The sequence below is a fragment of the Sus scrofa genome, chromosome 6 (genome assembly GCF_000003025.6).
Source record: "Sus scrofa isolate TJ Tabasco breed Duroc chromosome 6, Sscrofa11.1, whole genome shotgun sequence".
NCBI lineage: Eukaryota > Metazoa > Chordata > Mammalia > Artiodactyla > Suidae > Sus > Sus scrofa.
In genome coordinates, this window is record NC_010448.4 from 159,237,838 (window position 1) to 159,257,752 (window position 19,915).

Below are 19,915 nucleotides of genomic sequence, written 5' to 3' on the forward strand. Positions count from 1 at the left end.
TAGAGCCAGCCACACTGTGCAGGGCTGTGCTCCAAAATGCGGAATACTTTATCCATGATGCTGCTTCTCCACAGCCAGGACACAAAAAAGGATCAAAGGATAGAAAGGGAGCAGATCTTCTTACCATTATCCTGAATGATACACTGCAAACATTTATTTGCCATTCCTGAAACTCTGGGCTCTGCTGATTTCAAAGTCTTAGACAAAACAGTGGTTACAATGAACTGGAGGCAGAGCCTGCCTCCTGGACACTTCGTGACACTGACTAATGGGCAAGGAAGATTTACTGACTGACCCGATGGTGGTGGGTATGCTGGGTTGTTACGACATGAGGACAAAAAGGATTAGCCTGGAACCCAAAAGATACTACAGAGTGCCTCTCAGTATCTCCCATGTCTTGTAACAAAAGCTAGTTTACCACAATAACCCAAAGAAGCAGGACTGCTAAGAGCACGCACTATTCAGAAATGAAGTTTAGGTTATTTCACCAGATAAGAAACTACAAATGAGGTGCTTGCTAAGGACAAAAGAAGCATGGAATGGCTGGTGAAAGAAGGAAATTACACATCCTGGCTATGGCCACCCACAAGCTGTAGAAAGAAGGACTTTAATAGTGACAAGTAGACGAAACGGGACGTTGACAGTTTAACAGGATGATCTTCCTTGCTTTATCTTGAATATATTTGCTTTTGTTTTTTTGTCTTTTTGCCTTTTCTAGGGCCGCTCCCGCAGCATATGGAGGCTCCCAGGCTAGGGATCCAATCAGAGCTGTAGCCACCAGCCTACATCAGAGCCACAGCAACGCAGGATCCGAGCCGCGTCTGCAACCTACACCACAGCTCACGGCAACGCCAGATCCTTGACCCACTGAGCAAGGCCAGGGATCGAACCCACAACCTCACGGTTCCTAGTCGGATTCATTAACCACTGAGCCACGGCGGGAACTCCTATCCTGAATATTTTTGTGTGTAATAACCAAATCATTTTGTTTCCCTCTCTTCCATTATCTCTCACCTAACACAAATGTATGTAAATAGCGATTAACTTTTTTTCTAAAAGTACCCTTTATTTTTTAGAGCAGTTTTAGGTTCATAGCAAAATTTAGCAGAAAGCGCAGAGATTTCCCATACACCCCCCTCCCCGCCCCGCACAGCTTCCCTCACTATCAACATCTGGTACCAGAGGAGCATTTGCTATAACTGATGAAGCTACGCTGACACATCATTTTCACCCAAAGCCCATGGTTTACACGAGGGTTTGCTCTTGGTGTTGCATACATTTGAGAAATGTGTAATGACATGGAGCCACCCGTTATGGTATCTACAGAACAGTTTCACTGCCCTAAAAATCCTCTGTGCTCTACCTGTTCATCCACTTTCCCAGCTGCTGATCTTCTTACTGTCTCCATGGTTTTAGCTTCTCTAGATTGTTTTAGGGTTGGAATTATATAGTAGGTAACCTTTCCAGAGTGGCTTATTTCACTTAAGTAATATGCATTTAAGGTTCCTCCTTTCCCTTTCATCACTGGATAACTACATTTTGACGAGGGGCTGCATAATATTCCATTCCATCTACCACTACGAATTTATCCTTTCACCCAATGAAGGGCATTTTAGTTGCCTCCAAGATTTGGCAATTATGAATAAAACTTCTATAAACATCTATGTTCAGGCTTTTGTGTAAACAAAAGTTTTCAACTCATTTGGGTAAATGCCAAGGAATACAATGGCTAGATCTTATAATAGGACGATGTTCCATTTTGTAAGAAACTGCCAGCATTTGGTGTTGCCACCATTTTGGATTTAGCCCATTCTAATAGGTAAGCAGTGGTATCTCAGTGTTACTCTAATTTGCAATTAATTTAATTGGCAGTATTTAATTTGATACATGATATTGAGGATATTTTCATATGCTTATCTGCCATCTGTACATCTTCTTTGGTAAGGTGTCTGTTTGGATCTTTTGCCCATCTGTAAATCAGATTATTCATTTTCTTACTCTTTACTTTTAATAGTTCTTTGTATATTTTAGATAATAACTCTTTAGCAGATGTGTCTTTTGCAAATGTTCTCACCTAGGCTGTGGCTTACCTTCCCATTGTCTTGAATTAGGTCTTTTTGTAATTCTTCTATTTCTCCATCATTTCCCCCTTTTCTGTTAAATAGGTATTTTCAAATGTACCATTTCTTTGTCATTTCTTTATATATATTTTTAGTTATTTTCTCAGTGATTATTCTAGGGATTACAAGTAACATCTTAATTTGCAGCAACCGAGTCCAAATTAATACTGATTTAATTTCAATAGCCCACACAAAAATTTGCTCCTATATAACCCTCTCTCCTCCTCCCTCTTTTGTGTTATTATCAGACATATTATATCTCTATGCATTGTATAAAAGCAACTTAGATTATTGCCTTATACAGTTGTATTTTTTATCAGATATAAGGGGGGGAGTGACAAAAAATACACTTAAATTATCTTTTATATTTACCAGTGCAGTTGCATTTACCACTGCTCTTTATTTCTTCATGTGCTCTCTACTTCACTGCCAAGCACACTTTTTTTTTTAGTTTTTTTTTTTTTTAAAGTGAGCTTTCATTTCAGTCTGAATGACTTCCTTCCTTTCTTCTTTCTTTCCTCCCTCCCTCCCTTCCTTTCTTTCTTTACAGCTGCACCTGAGGCACATGGAAGTTCCCAGACTAGGGGTCAAACCAGAGATGCAGCTGCTGGTCTCTGCCACAGCCCTCGCAACAAAGCCACATCTATGACATACACGGCAGCTTGCAGCCACACCGGCTCCTTGACCCAGCTGAGCGAACCCAGGGATCTAACCCATATCCTCACAGAGACAATGTCAGGTCCTTAACCTGCTGAGCCACAACAGAAACTCCCTCTTTATTTCTTGTAGAGGAAGCCTGTGGTAAATTCTCTCCATTGTTGTTTATGTAGGAATGTCTTAACGTCTTCACCTTTTAAAGGCAGTCTCCCTGAATACAGGATTCTTGGTGGGTAGTTTCTTTCATCACACTGCCTCCGGGTTTCTGAAGAGAAATCAGAGGATCTTGAGTACATGATGAATCACTTCTCTGTTATTGCTTTCAATATTCTCTCTGTCTTTTGCTTCCAGCAATTTGATTGCGATGTGTCTAAGTGTGGATCTCTTTAAGGTACTTCAGTTTTGAGTTTGTTAAATTTCCTGGAGATATATATATACATCTTTTTTCCTTAAGTCTGGGAAGTTTATCAGCCATTATTTCTTCAAATCTTCTTTCTGGCCCCATTTTTCATCTCCTCTCCTTCTGGGACTATTATTCTGTATGTGTTGCTACACTTTGTCCGTGTCCCACAAGTCTTCAAGGCTCTCCTCATTTTTCTTGCATTTTTTTTTTCTGTTCCTCAGACTGGATAAGGTCAATTGACCTGTCGTAAGGTTCACTGATTATTTCCTTCTTCTGTCTGTTAGAATCCAGTATTGAGCCCCTCTAGTAAACTTTTCACTACAGTTATTACACTCCTCAATGACGGAATTTATTTGGTTCTTTTCTATAACTTCCATCCAGTAAGTGATATTCTCTATTTGATGAATTCTTGTTATACTCGCCTTTAGTTCTTTATATACAGTTTCCTGCAGTTCTTTGAACATCCTTAAATAGCTGAAGTCTTTGTCTAATAAATCCGATATCTAGGTTATCAGAGTTTCTACTGATTGCTGTTTTCCTTTGTGTATGGATCATACTTTCTTATTTCCTTGTATATCTCATAGTTCTTCATTGAAAATTGGACAATTCACATAATATGAGGTGGCAACTCTACAAATCAGATTGTCCCCCTTTCCCAGAATTTTGCGGTTGTTAATCTATTGACTTTTCCCACCTAACTCTGTAAAGTATGTATTTTTTTGTCACAACTGGCCCCTGAATTTTCTTCTCACTTAGTGGCCAACTAATGAGTGGAAAGAGATCTCTCCTTAGATGCCTGGGATAAGCCTCCCAGTCTTTGCTGAGGCTGTGTGTGTGCGTGTGTGTGTGTGTGTGTGTGTGTGTGCGCGCGCGCGTGCGCGCGCACAGGTGCATATTGGGGGGGCACTAAACCAGGGAGTTTAAAACTCCATCTTAGCCTTTACGTCCTGCTTGTGAAGAGCCCCAAAGTTAGAGCCCAGAGATAACTGCTTAGGACCTTCTCGGGCTTTCCTGAGCATGTACAGTCTTGGGCATATGCTCAGCCTTACGTATGCATGTGGTGCTCTAGATTCCCAGGAGTATGTCAGGTCTCTTCAAAGCCCCCTATAAACATCGTACTCATCAGTTTTTTCTTTTAAGTTTTTTGGTTAATTTGTCGTTTGCTCCAATTGTTATTGGTGTCTCAGGCAGCTACAGTGTTAAAAAGTTATCACTGACTGTTTTTGATAAATGACTCTGAAGAAAATACTGTTTGCACTGGGCAAGTTCTCCGTCAGGTTACATAAAGATAAGCTTTTTGAGAGAGGGTTTACCAGGGAACTTCCAGACAGGCCAAATAATGACAATTCTGAATATGGGGCTTTGAAAGCCCTCCAACTGCATTTTGTCTCCTCCAGGGCTGAGGAAACTGCTCGTTCTCACCGTGAACGCAGGCTGTTAGTTTTGAAGGCTACCATGCAGCCGGGGGAATGGAGTGCTATCAGAGCAGGTCAAAATGCCACAAAGCTTACTGTTCTTACAGAGAGACAGGTGCTGGCTTGTTTTTTAATAAATGTTCTCCCAGATGGGTGTAAGCCTTTGGTTAATTTCCAAAGTTCCGAAAAAGTTGATCTTCATGATTTTTTCAAGTGTTCTTGGTAATTTTACCACAGAGAGTATTTTCAGATGTTGTTATTCGGCCACTCCCAATGACATCACTCTCATTCACCTCATTTTTAGATTACTTGTAAAGATATTCAATTATTCGAAGCAATAATAGTATCTTGTGGGGTTTATAATATACTTAGACGTGTGTAGGAGTACCCTCTGCAGCACAGCAGGTTAAGGACCTGACGTTGTCTCTGTGGTGTTGGATTCGCTCTCTGGCCTGGTGTAGTGGGTTAAGGATTCAGCATCGCCGCAGCTGTGGCATCACAGGTCACAGCTGCAGCTCAGATTCAGCCCCTGGCCCAGGAATTTCCATATGCCACAGATGCGCCCCCCCCCAAAAGAAGATGTATATGCATGATAATAATAGCAAAAAGGGCAGGAAGGAGAACACAGAAATATGCTGTTGTAAAAATACCTGACATTCTGTGCGAAAGGGTATGACATTATTTGAAGGTGGTTAATTAAAGATGCATGTTGTAAATCCTAGAGCAAACACTGAAAACATAAGAAAAAGACATCATTCAATAGAAGAAAATAAAATATGACAAAATACCTAATTAATAAGTAATTAGCATGAAAGTGAGAAAAGAAAGAACCAAAGAAAAGGATGAAACAGAAAACAAATAGCAAGGGGGTACATTACACTGTAACCATATGTGCCCGTTTACCTGCCTCTGAGGCCTATCTACACACACCTGTTTTCTCCATTACATTCTAAATTTACCTAATTTTGAGTGATAAACAGAAATAAGCCAAGGTTAATTGTGCTAATGAATACACTATTAATTCTAACTTCTCTATTTTGGTATTTGTGATAATTTATAAAATTTTATTTCATTAATATATACAATATAGAAAAAATACAAAACTCACCTAAGTTCATAAAATGAATCTCAGAATTTTAGCGCTAAGTTCTTTCCGAAACCGCTTTGTATACTTTCTTCATTTTACAATTAAGGAAACTAAGAGTTAAAGTGATTAAATGACTGATAATGAGTTGTGGGCAGTGGTGGGTGACTGGAATGAGGGGGTTGGTTGGCAGTGGTAAGTTGGGTGGTGAGCTGTGGTGTAGGTTGCAGACGGTCGATGCGTTGCTGTGCTTGGCGTAGGTGGTTACAGCTGATTAATAGCTGGAATATACCGGACAAGAATAGCAACAACAAAAAAAAAAAAAAAAAAAAAAAAAAAAAAAAAAAAAAAAAAAAAAATGACTGATAATTAACCGAAAGAGTTACATGACCAATCAGCAGTAGAAAAGAGTAAAATTCTTATTTCATAATTTTTAATCCAGTGCTCTCAAGAGAAAAAGAATTTCTATGCAACACCAACCACATATACAACTATATGTAAATTATGTGCTTATTTCAAATCATACATTAGCAGATCTAGGAAGATCACTATTTGGAAACATTTTGTTACTCAAGCTGTACATCTATTTTAAAATAATCAAACTTTTAAAAACACACACTGTTGAAGTTAGAGTTTCAACTAATTCAAATACTCATTAATTAATCAAGATTATTGAAGTATATTATACTTAAAGAAAATAAGTAGTTCCTGCTGTGCCTCAGCAGGTTAAGGACCCAACATGGTCTCTGTGAGGATGTGGGTTCAATCCCTGGCCTTGCTCAGCTTGCATATTGCCGCAGGCTGCAGTGTGGGTCACAGCAGCTCAGATCCGGTGTTGCTGTGGCTGTGGTGTAGGCCTGCAGCTGCAACTCCAACTCAGCCTCTAGCCTAGGAACTTCCACATGCCGTAGGTGCAGCCATAAAAAGAAAGGAAAAGAAAAAATACCATGGCTAAACAATCATTTAACACACTGGCTACCAAATTCAAAGAATAAAATCATTCACTCAATGACTAAATCATTCACCCTTAGGCCAAAAATGATTTTAATAAGTGGGAAATCTTTGTATTATTACCTGTAGCTCCAAGTGGGTGTCCCTTTGCGATCAGTCCACCACTGGGATTTATGACCCACTTTCCTCCATAAGTATTATCTCCATCATCAACCAGTTTTCCACCTTGACCTACAGAAGGAAAAATGACATTCACAAATGTTTAAAAATAACAATGGAATAATGATATGTTTTTTTGTTTGGGGTTTTTTTGGGGGGGTTTGTCTTTTTTTAGGGGCGTACCCTCAGCATATGGAGGTTTCCAGGCTAGGGATCGAACCGGAGCTATAGCCAACAGCCTGCACCACAGCCACCGCAACGCTGGATCCTTAACCCACCGAGCAAGGCCAAGGACTGAACCTGTGTCCTCCTGGATGCTAGTCAAGATTCATTTCTGTTGAGCCACGAGGGGAACTCCATGTTTGGTTTTTTTAAACTTACAGATAGCCAAGTATTTCTTGGAGCAAACATTTTTTGATGGCTCAAACTAACATCTAATTGACGTAAGCAATATTAAAAGCAAGATAATAAATACTGAGTAAGAAAGGCTTATATTTTCAGAACATTTCCTGCACGAAACAAAGCTCCTATTAGTTACTAAGAGCCCTCTGGCTTCCAAAATTGCTACAGATAGAACAGAGATTCAGAGAACCAGAAGAAAAGAACTGAAATGGATATAATACCATAACTAAAATAATAGCAGGTTTAAAACTTCATATTTTGCCAAAATGTACTCATATCTGTTTTCAACTGTACTATATGCTTATATGCAATATAAGTATTCTTAATAAAAAATAGGGAGGGAAGCGGAGAGAGGGACAAGAAAAAAAGAGTGCTGAAAATATTGTTAAGCATAAATGTAAGCTTAAAAGAAAAAAAATTATGTCACAGACCCAGCAGCTTCAACATTCCTATCAATTCCTGGTTATTCTTCCAGGTGTTTATGAAGTAAATAAAATGCACACATTGTATAAAACATTCTTCCAGGAGTTCCCACTGTGGTGCAGCAGGATTGGTGTCTGCAACGCCAAAACACAGGTTCACTCCTTGACCCAGTACTGTGGGTTGGGGGATGCAGTGTTGCCACAGCTATGGCATAGGCTTGAATCTGATCCCTGGCCTGGGAACCCCATGCTCCAAGGGGCAGCAAAAAAGGAAAAAAAAAAATCTCCTAGATGATACTTCTGGTAATGAGAGGCAGTTCCCCAAATAATGATAATGCTGGTAGTGGTGCTGTCAGAGACAGCTAATAGCTTTTCAGCACTCACTCCACATCAGCCCTTGTTCTCATTATTTTACATATATTTACATAATTTAATTTAATCCTCGACCCTATGCAGTTTTATCATTCTCACTTTACAGATAAGGAAATCGACACATAAATATTAAGAACACATCTAAGGAGTTCCCGTCGTGGCGCAGTGGTTAACGAATCCGACTAGGAACCATGAGGTTGCGAGTTCGATCCCTGCCCTTGCTCAGTGGGTTAACGATCCGGCGTTGCCGTGAGCTGTGGTGTAGGTTGCAGATGCGGCTTGGATCCCACATTGCTGTGGCTCTGGCGTAGGCCGGCAGCTACAGCTCTGATTAGACCCCTGGCCCGGGAACCTCCATATGCCCAGGAGCGGCCCTAGAAAAGGCAAAAAAAGGCAAAAAAGTAAAAATAAAATAAAAAAAAAAGAACCAATCTAAGGAAACAGCAGGGGATCTAGGATGCTCAGACGGTCTGGCTCCATAGCCTGTGTTATTAGCCAACATATTTTCTTTTCTCTCCTTTTTTTTTTTTTCTTCTTGGCTACACCAACGGCATGCAGAAGTTCCTGGTCCAGGGACCAAACCTGCCCCACAGCAGCAACCCAAGCCATAGTAGTGACAACACCAGATCCTTAACCCACTGAGCCACACGAAAACTCCAGCCAGTACATTTTATTGTCTTCAAAAATCAAAGAGCTTCTCCGAGTTCCCTGGTGGTTTAGTGGGTTAAGGACCGAGCACTGTCACTGCTCTAGCTTGGGTCACTGCTGTGGTGTGAGTTTGCTCCATGGCCCAGCAACTTCCACATGCTGCAGGCACAGCAAGGGGGGGGAAAAAAAAACAAGAGTTCCTCTATTGGCAAAAAAACATACTAATCACAGAATTTTAGGTGACTAACACTTATAATTTGATTTTAAATCTAGGCTGTAGATTAAAAACCATCCCCTAAGGCATCCTTCTATTTTTTTCAGTGTGTTTCTAACACGGAACTTGATATAAAACTCCGGTCATAACAGGTATACTATCTGCTATCACTGCTTTCATATTATTAAATATTGTTGTGGTATCAAGTCATAGCAGGCTGAACCAACCCCAAGAAGTAAACACTTTACTGCATAGCTCTTTCCATAATATATACAATCCTAAGAAGCATCAGAAGATTCCACTTGGGAGTTATCTTGAACTCATCCATGAAGAATGATCTAGGCATGAAGAACTGTAACAATCACTCTCACATACCATGGATAGGACGATAAATGTGTACACTTCGAAAAGGCAATTATTACACCTATTATGTGCCAATAAGTGCCCTGGGAAGTTGGGGATAGAGCCGTGAAACAAACATCCCAGCTCTCACGGAGGCATGAGGAAAAGACAAACAAGACGTAAAATAAGTAAAATCTATCATACTTACAGTGGTGATAAATGCCATGGGAAAAGAAAAGGAGGCAGGAAAGGGGGCAGAGGAAGTGATGTGACAGAGGAGAAGAGGTGAGGAGTTTACATTCTAAATGAAGGGACTGGAGAAGGCTTCCACCGAGGTGGCACGTGGTCAAAGACCTGAGAGGAGTAAGAGAACAAATCCGATGGGTATTTGAAGCAAAGGCTCTGAGCTAGGAGCGGGCCTAGGGCATGTGAAGAAGGAGGTTGTGGGTTCGATCCCCGGCCTTGCTCAGTGGGTTAAGGATCCAGCGCTGCCGTGAGCTGTGGTGTAGGTCGAAGATGTGGCTCGGATCTGGTGCTACTGTGGCTGTGGTGTAGGCCGGCGGCTATATAACCAATATAACTCCAGCAAAGTAAAAGAGTCAGAGAGAAGAAGTCTGACAGATGGGAGGAGAAAGTAAAGAGGAAAGATGGCAATGGGCCTTTGCTTCTGGGTGAGATGGACAGAGGACTGACCCTGGTCTCCCGTATGCTTTTGCAGGACCATTAAAGCTGCGTTAGAGAGAACGGGCTGTGAGGAGACAAGGCAGAAGTAGGGGGACCAGTTCTGAAACTACCACAGTCACGTCAATAAGAAACCGTGGTGGTCTGGACCAGGCCGGTAGTGGTACCAAGTGGTAAGAGGTGGTCATAGTCTGGAGATACCTCGAAGGTGGAGTCCACGGGCAACGGGATTTAGCGGATTCAATGGGCGTTGTCAGAGAAAGGGAGAAACAAAACTTCCAATTTAAGCAACAAGGGATGACTGAGGAAGGAGGTTTGGAAAATCTGAGACGTTCAATTTGCACCTAGGTTTGTGATGTTTGATGAGACAAACACCCCAAAACCCCTGAAATGTAGACAGCTGGATATATGAGTCTAGAGATAATGGAAACAGGCTGAGTTCGGGATATAAATGTGGAAGTCATCATCGTATATCACGACATTTAGAAACTCGAACCTACGGTAGAGCACAGGGCAATTTACTCAATACTGTGTGATAACCTACATGGGAAAAGAATCTGAAAAGGAGTGAATATATGTTTAACCAATTCACTTTGCTGTACACCTGAAATTAAACACAACTTTGTAAGTCAATTATAGTCCAATAAAATTTTTATTGATTTTTTAATTTTTAATTTTTTTTTTTTTTTTTTTTTTGTCTGTTGAGGGCCGCACCCACGGCATATGGAGGTTCCCAGGCTAGGGGTCTAATCGGAGCTGTTGCTGCCGGCCTACGCCACAGCCACAGCAACACCAGACCCGAGCCACTTTGTCTGCAACCTACACCACAGCTCACAGCAACGCCGGATCCTTAACTCGCTGAGCGAGGCCAGGGGTGGAACCCACGACCTCATGGTTCCTAGTTGGATTCGTGTCCACTGTGCCATGACAGGAACTCCCAATCAAATTTTTAAAAATAATAATAATAAAACCTTGAGATTGGGTTCCAGGTGCCAGTTCTACTAGAGCAGCATATATTCATTACAAATTTATCTTTCCCACTGATTACAACTGAAGACCCTGGAGGAAACACAAACAACCACCTGAAGGCTCTGAAAAGTAAACAAAAGCAGATGGATCGTGGAGGGAGTTGAAAACTTGAAAGAAGTCAAAGCACAAGGGTGATTTCCCAGTTTTCTCTTTTTCAGGCTTTCTTAATAGATTTTCCCCAACCATGAGAATAGTGTTGGAGAAGCATGGCAGCAGGGCAGCACAAATAGCTAAATTCTAACAGAAATCTCATCTTTTGGAGTTCCCATTGTGGCTCAGCAGTAACAAACCCGACAAGGATCCATGAGGGTTCAGGTTTGATCCCTGGCCTTGCTCAGTGGGTTAAGGAGCCAGCATTGCCATGAGCCGTCGTGTAGGTCGCAGACACGGTTGAGACTCCGGGTTACTGTGGCTGTGGCATAGGCCAGCAGCCATAGCTCCGATTCGACCCCTAACCTGGGAACTTCCATGTGCCGAAGCATGGCCCTAAAAAGCAAAAAAAAAAAAAAAAGAGAGAGAGAGAGAGAGAGAGAAGAAAGAAAGAAAGAAGGAAGGAAGGAAGGAAGGAAGAAAGACAGACAGAAAGAAAGATCCCTACAGGCCAGAAGATAAGGGAGAAAGGTCACAGTGGCGAGAGCCAGTAAAGAGGATCCCTTAATTCTGTGCATGGACCTAAGTCTCGGGCTCACTCCTGAGCAAAGCATTCGTAAGACAGACCCAAAACAGCATAGCAAAGGCCTAGAGAACTGAACAAAACTTTAGTCCAAGGAAGGCAAGACAGAAGTTGTCTAAATACAACTGGGTTTACTGCCTGCTTAAAACAAATACATTCTCATTCTCCAGAGGAGCTATACAACATAGCATTTACCTACCTAGCATACAATCCAAGAACCAGGAAAATGCAACCAACTCTCATGGGAAAGGATAATCAACAGGTGCAAAATCCAAGAAGGCTCTGATTATAGAATTGTCAGGACAAAGACAAAAATAGCTATTTGGACTAGGAGGTAAAGGAAACACACTAAAAATGAGCAAAAAGATAGAGCAGAGAAATGAAAACTATAAAATGCACCAGGAGTTCCCGTCGTGGTTAACGAATCTGACTAGGAACCATGAGGTTGCGGGTTCGATCCCTGCCCTTGCTCAGTGGGTTGAGGATCCGGAGTTGCCGTGAGCTGTGGTGTAGGTTGCATCCCGCGTTGCTGTGGCTCTGGTGAAGGCTGGTGGCTACAGCTCCGATTAGACCCCAGCCTGGGAACCTCCATGTGCCACAGAAGTGGCCCTGGAAATGGAAATGGCATAAAGACAAAAAATAAAAAATAAAATAAAATGAACCAAGTGGAAATTCTAGAACTGAAAACACCATATTTAAAATAAAACCTCAGGAGTTCCCGTCGTGGCGCAGTGGTTAACGAATCCGACTGGGAACCATGAGGTTGCGGGTTCGGTTCCTGCCCTTGCTCAGTGGGTTAACGATCCAGCATTGCCATGAACTGTGGTGTAGGTTGCAGACTCGGCTCGGATCCCACGTTGCTGTGGCTCTGGCGTAGGCCGGCGGCTACAGCTCCGATTCAACCCCTAGCCTGGGAACCTCCATATGCCGCAGAAGCGGCCCAAAGAAATAGCAAAAATAAATAAATAAAATAAATAAAATAAATAAAAACCTCACTAGAAGATGAGTTCAAAAGCAGACAGAGAATGGAGGCGGAGTCAGCGAATTTGAGAAATATATCAGTATAAAAAAAGTTAGATGGATACATCAATAAATTAATTTTTAGAAAAGAAATATCAATGAGAAAAAGAATGTATATAATATGTGTGACTGGGTCACTTTGCTGTACAGTAGAAAATTGACAGAACACTGTAAACCAGCTATAATGGAAAAAATAAAAATCATTTAAAAATAAATAAATAAAAGGTTATATTAGTACAAATTACCCAATCTGAAGGACAGAGATAAAAGGGACTAAAAATTAAATAGAGCCTCAAGGACCTGTGGGATATTAAAAGATCTAATAAATACATTATTGGACTCCTAGAAGGAGAAGAGAAAAAAATTTGGGGCAAGAAAATTATCTGAAAAAATAATGGCTGGATACTACCCAAATTTGGTGAAAGACATTTTTATAGACTCAAGAAGCTCAGAAAACCCAAAGCAGAATAAATTAAAAGAAAACTGGAGTTCCCGTCATGGCGCAGCAAAAACAAATCCAACTAGGAACCATGAGGTTGCGGGCTCCATCCCTGGCCTCCCTCAGTGGGTTAAGGATCTTAACCCACGTTGCCATGAGCTCTGGTGTAGGTCACAGATGAGGCTCAGATCTGGTGTTGCTGTGGCTGGGGTGTAGGCCGGCAGCTGTAGCTCCGATTAGACCCTTAGCCTGGGAACTGCCACATGCAGCAGGTGCAGAAAGAAAGAAAGAAAGAGAGAGAGAGAGAGAGAGAGAGAGAGAGAGAAAGAAAACCATGCCTAGATGTAGTACAACGGAACTGTGAAAAATCTTGAAAGCAGTTAGAGAAAAGTGAACAACTACATACATGCATGAATATGTATGCATGACCACTCATTACAAACCATGCAGGCCAGAGGAGTTAAAATATATGTTTTCAGTACTAAAGGAAAAGACCTGTCAATCCAGTCAGGTCATTTCCAGTGAAAATTTCCTTTAGAGGCTAAGACATTCTCTGCTGAAGAAAGAGAATTCATCTCCAGAAGACCTGCTTTATAAGAAATACTAAATTAAATTATTTAGAAAAAATTGGATTGGCAAGAAAGAACAATAGAAATTATAAATATCTGGGCAAATACGAAGGATTTTTTTTTTCCTCTTAGAGTTTTTAAATTTGTGCAACTGTTGAAAACAAAAGTTATAACACTGTGAGGGTATTTTATATATATATAAACCGAATATATATATATAACTGAATCACTGTGCTATACCACTGAAACTAACATGACATTGTAAATCAACTATACTTCAAATTATAAAAAAAGTAAAAAAACATAAAATCCCTCATAATCTACAAAACAACTACTAGAATTAAGAAATGAATTTACCAAAGTCACAGTTTACAAGATTTTTTTTTTGAATAGACTATATTCTTATTTACTATCAGCAAACAAATGGAAAATGAAGGCAAAAAAAATTATGCCAAAACCAAGACAATATCTAGGAATAAACCCAGCAAAAGATATCTAAGACCTATACTAAAAATCTGCGAACATTCCATGGGAGGTAAAGGGGAATTAAACGGTAAATACACCATCTGATGCAGTGGAAGCGTCAACACTGTCAAGACAACAGTTGTCTCGGGAGTTCCCATTGTGGTGCAGAGGAAGTGAATCTGACTAAGAACCATGAGGTTTTGGGTTCAATCCTTGGCTTCACTCAGTGGGTTAAGGATCTGGCGCTGCTGTGAGCTGTGGTGTAGATCGCAGACACAGGTCGGATCTGATGTGGCCGCGGCTGCGGCATAGGCCGGCAGCGGTAGCTCCCATTCGACCCCTAGTCTGGGAATATCCATATGCCGCGGGTGTGGTCCTAAAAAGCAAAACAAAAACAAAAACAAAAAAACTATTTTTAGGGCCACATCCATGGTATATGGAAGTTCCCAAGAGAGCAGGAAAGGGGTCAAATTTGAGCCGTAGCCTCCAGCCTAGGCCATAGCCACAGCAACACCAGATCTGAGCTTCATCTGCAACCTACACTGCAGCTTGCAGCAATGCGGGATCCTTAACCCACTGAGCGAGGCCAGGGATCAGCCCCACATTCTCATGAATACTAGTCAGGTTCTTAACCCACAGAGCCCCAACAGGAATTCCATGACAGTTCTCTCTAAATGGATCTCAGATTCAATGAATCCCATTGAAAATTCCAGCAAGCTTTTTAATTTAGAGAAATTGACAAAATAACTCTAATATGTGCATGGAGATGCAAAGGACCTAAAACAATCAAAATGATTTCTAAAAAGAACAAAGTTGGAGAACGTACCCTATCTGATATAGTATAGTAGAACAGAGTGTAGTATAACAAACACAGTAGCCAAAATAATAAAGGCAGACATGAAGACCAATAGAACAGAACAGAGAATCTCCTCATATATATGGGCAATTTTTAACAAAAGTGCCACTCAATTCAATGGGGAAAGTCTTTCCAATAAACGGTACTAAAGGCAGGAGTTCCCATTGTGGTGCGGTAGTTAATGAATCCGACTAGGAACCATGAGGTTGTAGGTTCAATCCCTGGCCTTGCTCAGTGGGTTGAGGATCCAGCATTGCCATGAGCTGTGGTGTAGGTTGCGGATGTGGCTCGGATCCCGAGCTGCTGTGGCTCTGGCCTAGGCCAGTGGCTTCGGCTGCGATTCGATCCCTAGCCTGGGAACCTCCATGTGCCACGGGAAGCGGCCCTAGAAAAGGCAAAAAGACAGAAAAAAAAAAAAAAAAGGTACTAAATATGTCAATATGAAAAAAGATTAATATCAACCTTTACCTTACACCAAACACAAAAACTGACTCAAAACATCATATACTTAAGTTTAAAATCTAAAGCTCTAGAATTCCTAGTATAAAAGTGGAAGAAAATCTTTACCAACTTGAGGTAGGCTTAGAAGATAAAAAGCCTGAACCATTAAAAAAAAATGATAAGAAATTATAATCAATAATCAAAATTTCTTCATTTGTTCTTCAAAAGACACTATGAATAAAACAAAAAAGCAAACCACAGACTTGGAGAAAAATGTTCACAGCCCACATATATCGGACAAATTACTTGTATCCAGAATATACATTTATATTAATTTTACAACACAATAAAGACAACCCCACAAAATCAAAGGAGAGCATGATAATGTGAGAAAAAAGAATGTATACATGTATGTGTGACTAGGTCACCTTGCTGTACAGTAGAAAATTAACAAATCACTATAAACCAGGTATAATAGAAAAAATAAAAATCATTTAAAAAAATCAAAGGGCAAAATGATCTGAACAGACATTTCGCAAAAGATATATGAATGCTCAAAAAGTACAAGAGAAGATGCTTAACAACATTAGTCATCAAGGATGTACAAACTAAAACAAAAATAAAACACCACTATATATCCTTTAGGGTTTTTTGTTTTTTTAATGTACCTATATTTTTAAAAAACTTATTATACTTGATTTAAATACATACTTTTGAATGGCTGAAATTTTAAAAACCGACCACATCCAGTGTTGATGAGAATGTGACGCAACCAAAACCTCACACACTGCTGGCCGTAATGGAAAATGATACAGCCACTTCAGAAAAAAAAAAGAAAAAAAAGTCTGCCAGATCCCGCCAACTAAGATTTCCGTTTTCAGGAGTTCCTGTTGTGGCTCAGTGGTTAATGAACCCAACTAGTATCCATGAGGATGAGGGTTCGACCCCTGGTCTTGCTCAGTGGGTTAAGGATCAGGCATTGCCACGAGCTGTGGTGTAGCGTAGGCCAGCAACTACAGCTCTGATTTGATCCCTAGTGCTTGAGAACTTCCATACCTGCAGCCCTAAAACCCCCCAAAAAAGAAAAAAAAAAAAAAATAGCTTACATTCACTTAGCAAAGTGTGGCAGAACCAACATGAAGAGAAAAGCAATTAGTGAATTACATTGTTTAATGATGAAAATGAAACTTTTTCAGTGAAATGTAGAAAGTTAATCTGTATCTCATCAAAGATGTTACCTTCTGGACAGAGTCCCAGTGCTTCATAAGTAAAAAGTTCATTGGAAGAAAAGCAATCGTGAAGTTCTATTACATCAATATCACTTGGTCTCAGGCCAGACTTCTCATAGCATTTTCTGGCAGCTTCTTTACTCATATCAAAGCCAACCTAAAAGCAAAAACATATATAAATAAATTAAAGGAATCAAAATTGGGACTTTTATTTTTTTTTCTGCTGATAAAGTAGAAATTTTTAAATTACTCAATGAATTTTATTACATTTATAGTTGTACAACGATTAATACAGCCAAATTTTACAGCATTTCCATCCCAAACCCCCAGCACATTCCCCCACTCCATCTTATTTGGAAAGCATACATTTTTCTAAGTCTGTGAGTCAGGATTGGTTCTGCAAAGAAGTTCATTGTGTTCTTTTTTTAGATTCCACATGTAAGTGATAGCATTTGATGGTGGTGTCTTATTGTGTGACTGACTTTACTTAGCATAATAATGTCCAGATCCATCCATGTTGCTACATATGCCATTATTTCTTCTGTGTTAATGGCTGAGTAATATTCCATTGTGTATCTGTACCACTTCTTCTTTATCCACTCCTCTGTCGATGGACATTTAGGCTGTTTTCATGTCTTGGCTATTATATGTGGTGCTGCAATGAACACTGGAGTACATGTATCTTTTCAAGTCATGGTTTTCTCTGGATAGATGTGGAGTGGGACTGCTGGATCAAATGGTAATTTTATTTTTAGTTTTCTGAGGAATCTCCATACTGTTTTCCACAGTGGTTGCACCAATTTACATTCCCAACAACAGTATAATAGGGTTCCTTTTTCTCCACACCATCTCCAGCACTTATTGTTTGTAGACGTTTTGATGATGAACATTCTGGCCGATGTTCAGAATTTGCATTTCTCTAATAATTAATGACGTTGAATGTCTTTTCATGTGTTTTTTGGCCATCTCTATGTCTTCTTTGGAGAACTGTCTGTTTAGATCTTCTGCCCATTTTTTGTTGGGGTTGTTTGTTTTTTCAGAATGGAGCTGCAGAAGGTGTTTATAAATTTTGGAGATTAATCCCTTGTCAGTGGATTCATTTGCAAATATTTTCTCCCATTCTGTGGGTTGTCTTTTCGTTTTATTTAGGGTTTCCTTTGCTGTGCAGAAGCTTTTAAGTTTAATTAAGTCCCATTTGTTTATTTTTGTTTTTACTGTCATTACTCTAAGAGGTAGATCTGAGAAGATGTTGCTGTCATTTACGTCAGAGAGTGTTCAGCCTGTGTTTTCCTCTAAAGAGTTTTATAGTATCTGGTCTTATATCTAGGTCTTTAATCCATTTGGAGTTTATTTTTGTGTATGGTATTAGGGAGTGTTCTAATTTCATTCTTTTCCATGTGGCTGTCTAGTTTTCTCAGCATCACTTATTGAGCGGGCTGTCTTTTCTCCATTGTATATTCTTGCCTCCTTTGTCATAGATTAGTTGACTGTAGGTGCATGGGTTTAATTCTGGGCTTTCTATCCTGTTCCACTGATCTATATTTCTGTCTTTGTGCCAGTACCATATGGTTTTCATGACTGTAGCTTTGTAGTATAGTCTGAAGTGAGAGAGCCTGATTCCTCCAACTCCATTTTTCTTTTTCAGGATGTCTTTGGCTATTCTGGGTCTGTTGTGCTTCCAAACAAACTTTAAAATATTTTGTTCCAGTTCTGTGAAAAATGTCCTTGGCAATTTGATAGGGATTGCACTGAACCTGTAGATTGCCTTGGGCAATACAGTCATTTTGACAATATTGATTCTTCCAATTCAAGAGCATCTTTCCATCTGTTTATGTCATCTTTGATTTCTTTCATCAGCATCTTATAGTGTTCAGAGTACAGATCTTTTGTCTCTTTAGGTAGGTTTATTCCTAACTATTTTATTTTTTTGATGCAATGGTAAAAAAGATTGCTTCCCTAATTTCTCTTTCTGATCTTTCATTGTTAGTATATAGAAATGCAGTCAAATTCTGTGCATTAATTTTGTATCCTGCAACTTTGCCAAATTCATTGATGAGCTCTAACAGTTTTCTGGTAGAATCTTTAGGATTTTCTAGGTATAGTAGCATGTCATCTGCAAACAGTGATACTTTTACTTCTTCTTTTCCGATTTGGATTCCTTTTATTTCTTTTACTTCTCTGATTGCTGTGGCTAGGACTTCCAAAACTATGTTGACTAGTAGTGGCAAGAGTAGACATCCTTGTCTTATTCCTAATCTCAGCAGGAATTCTTTCAGCTTTTGATCATTGAGAGTGATGTTAGCTCTGAGTTTGTCATATATGGCCTTAATCATGCTGAGATAGGTTCCCTCTATGCCCACTTTCTCAAGGGTTTTAATCAGAAATGGGTGTTGGATTTTGTCAAAGGCTTTTTCTGAATCTATTGAGAGGATCATATGGTTGTTATTCTTCAGTTTGTTAATGTGGTGCATCACACTGAATGATTTGTGGATATTGAAGAACCCCTGCATCCCTGGGATAAATCCCACTTGATCATGATGTACAGTCCTTTAATGTATTGTTGGATGTAGTCTGCTAGTATTTTGTTGAGGATTCTTACATCTATGTTCATCAGAGAAATTGGCCTGTAATTTGTGTGTGTGTGTGTGTGTGGTATCTTTGTTTGGTTTTGGTATCAGGGTGATGGTGGCCTCATAGAAGGAGTGTTCCTTCCTCTGCAATTTTTTGGAATTTTTTTCAGAAGGATAGGTATTAGCTCTTTGCTAAATGTTTGATAGAATTTGCCTGTGAAGCCATCTGGTCCTGGACTTTTGTTTGTTGGAAGTTTTTAAATCATGGTTTCAATTTCAGTACTTGTGATTGGTCCGTTCATCTTTTCTATTTAATCTTGGTTTAGTCTTGGAAAATTGTACTTTTCTAAGAATTTGTCCATTTCTCCTAGGTTTTCCGTTTTATTGGCGTATTGTTGCACAGAGTAGTCTCAAGATCCTTTGTATTTCTGTGATGTCCATTGTTACTTCTCCTTTTTCATTTCTAATTGTATTGAGTTGAGTCCTCTCTCTTTTTCTTGATGAGTCTGCCTAAGGGTTTATCAATTTTGTTGAGCTTTTCAAAGAACCAGCTTTTCGTTTCATTGATCTTTTCTATGGTTTTCTTCATTTCTATTTCATTTCTATTTCACTGATTTCTGCTTTATGATGTCTTTCCTTCTGCTAACTTCAGGTCTTGTCTGTTGTCTCTCCAGCTGCTTTAGATGTAAAGTTAGGTTGTTTATTTGGGCTTTTTCTTGTTTGCTGAGGTAGGCTTGTATTGCTATAAACTTCC

At 39.9% G+C, this 19,915-nt stretch overlaps 1 protein-coding gene across 1 annotated transcript in view; it reads right to left on the minus strand.

The window, feature by feature from the left end:
- Positions 1–19,915, minus strand: part of SCP2 (sterol carrier protein 2) — a 123,941-nt gene that overhangs the window by 46,793 nt on the left and 57,233 nt on the right. The window contains 2 exon segments of the mRNA NM_001168415.1: positions 6,754–6,861; positions 16,601–16,748. Coding sequence (NP_001161887.1) covers positions 6,754–6,861; positions 16,601–16,748 — 256 coding nt within the window.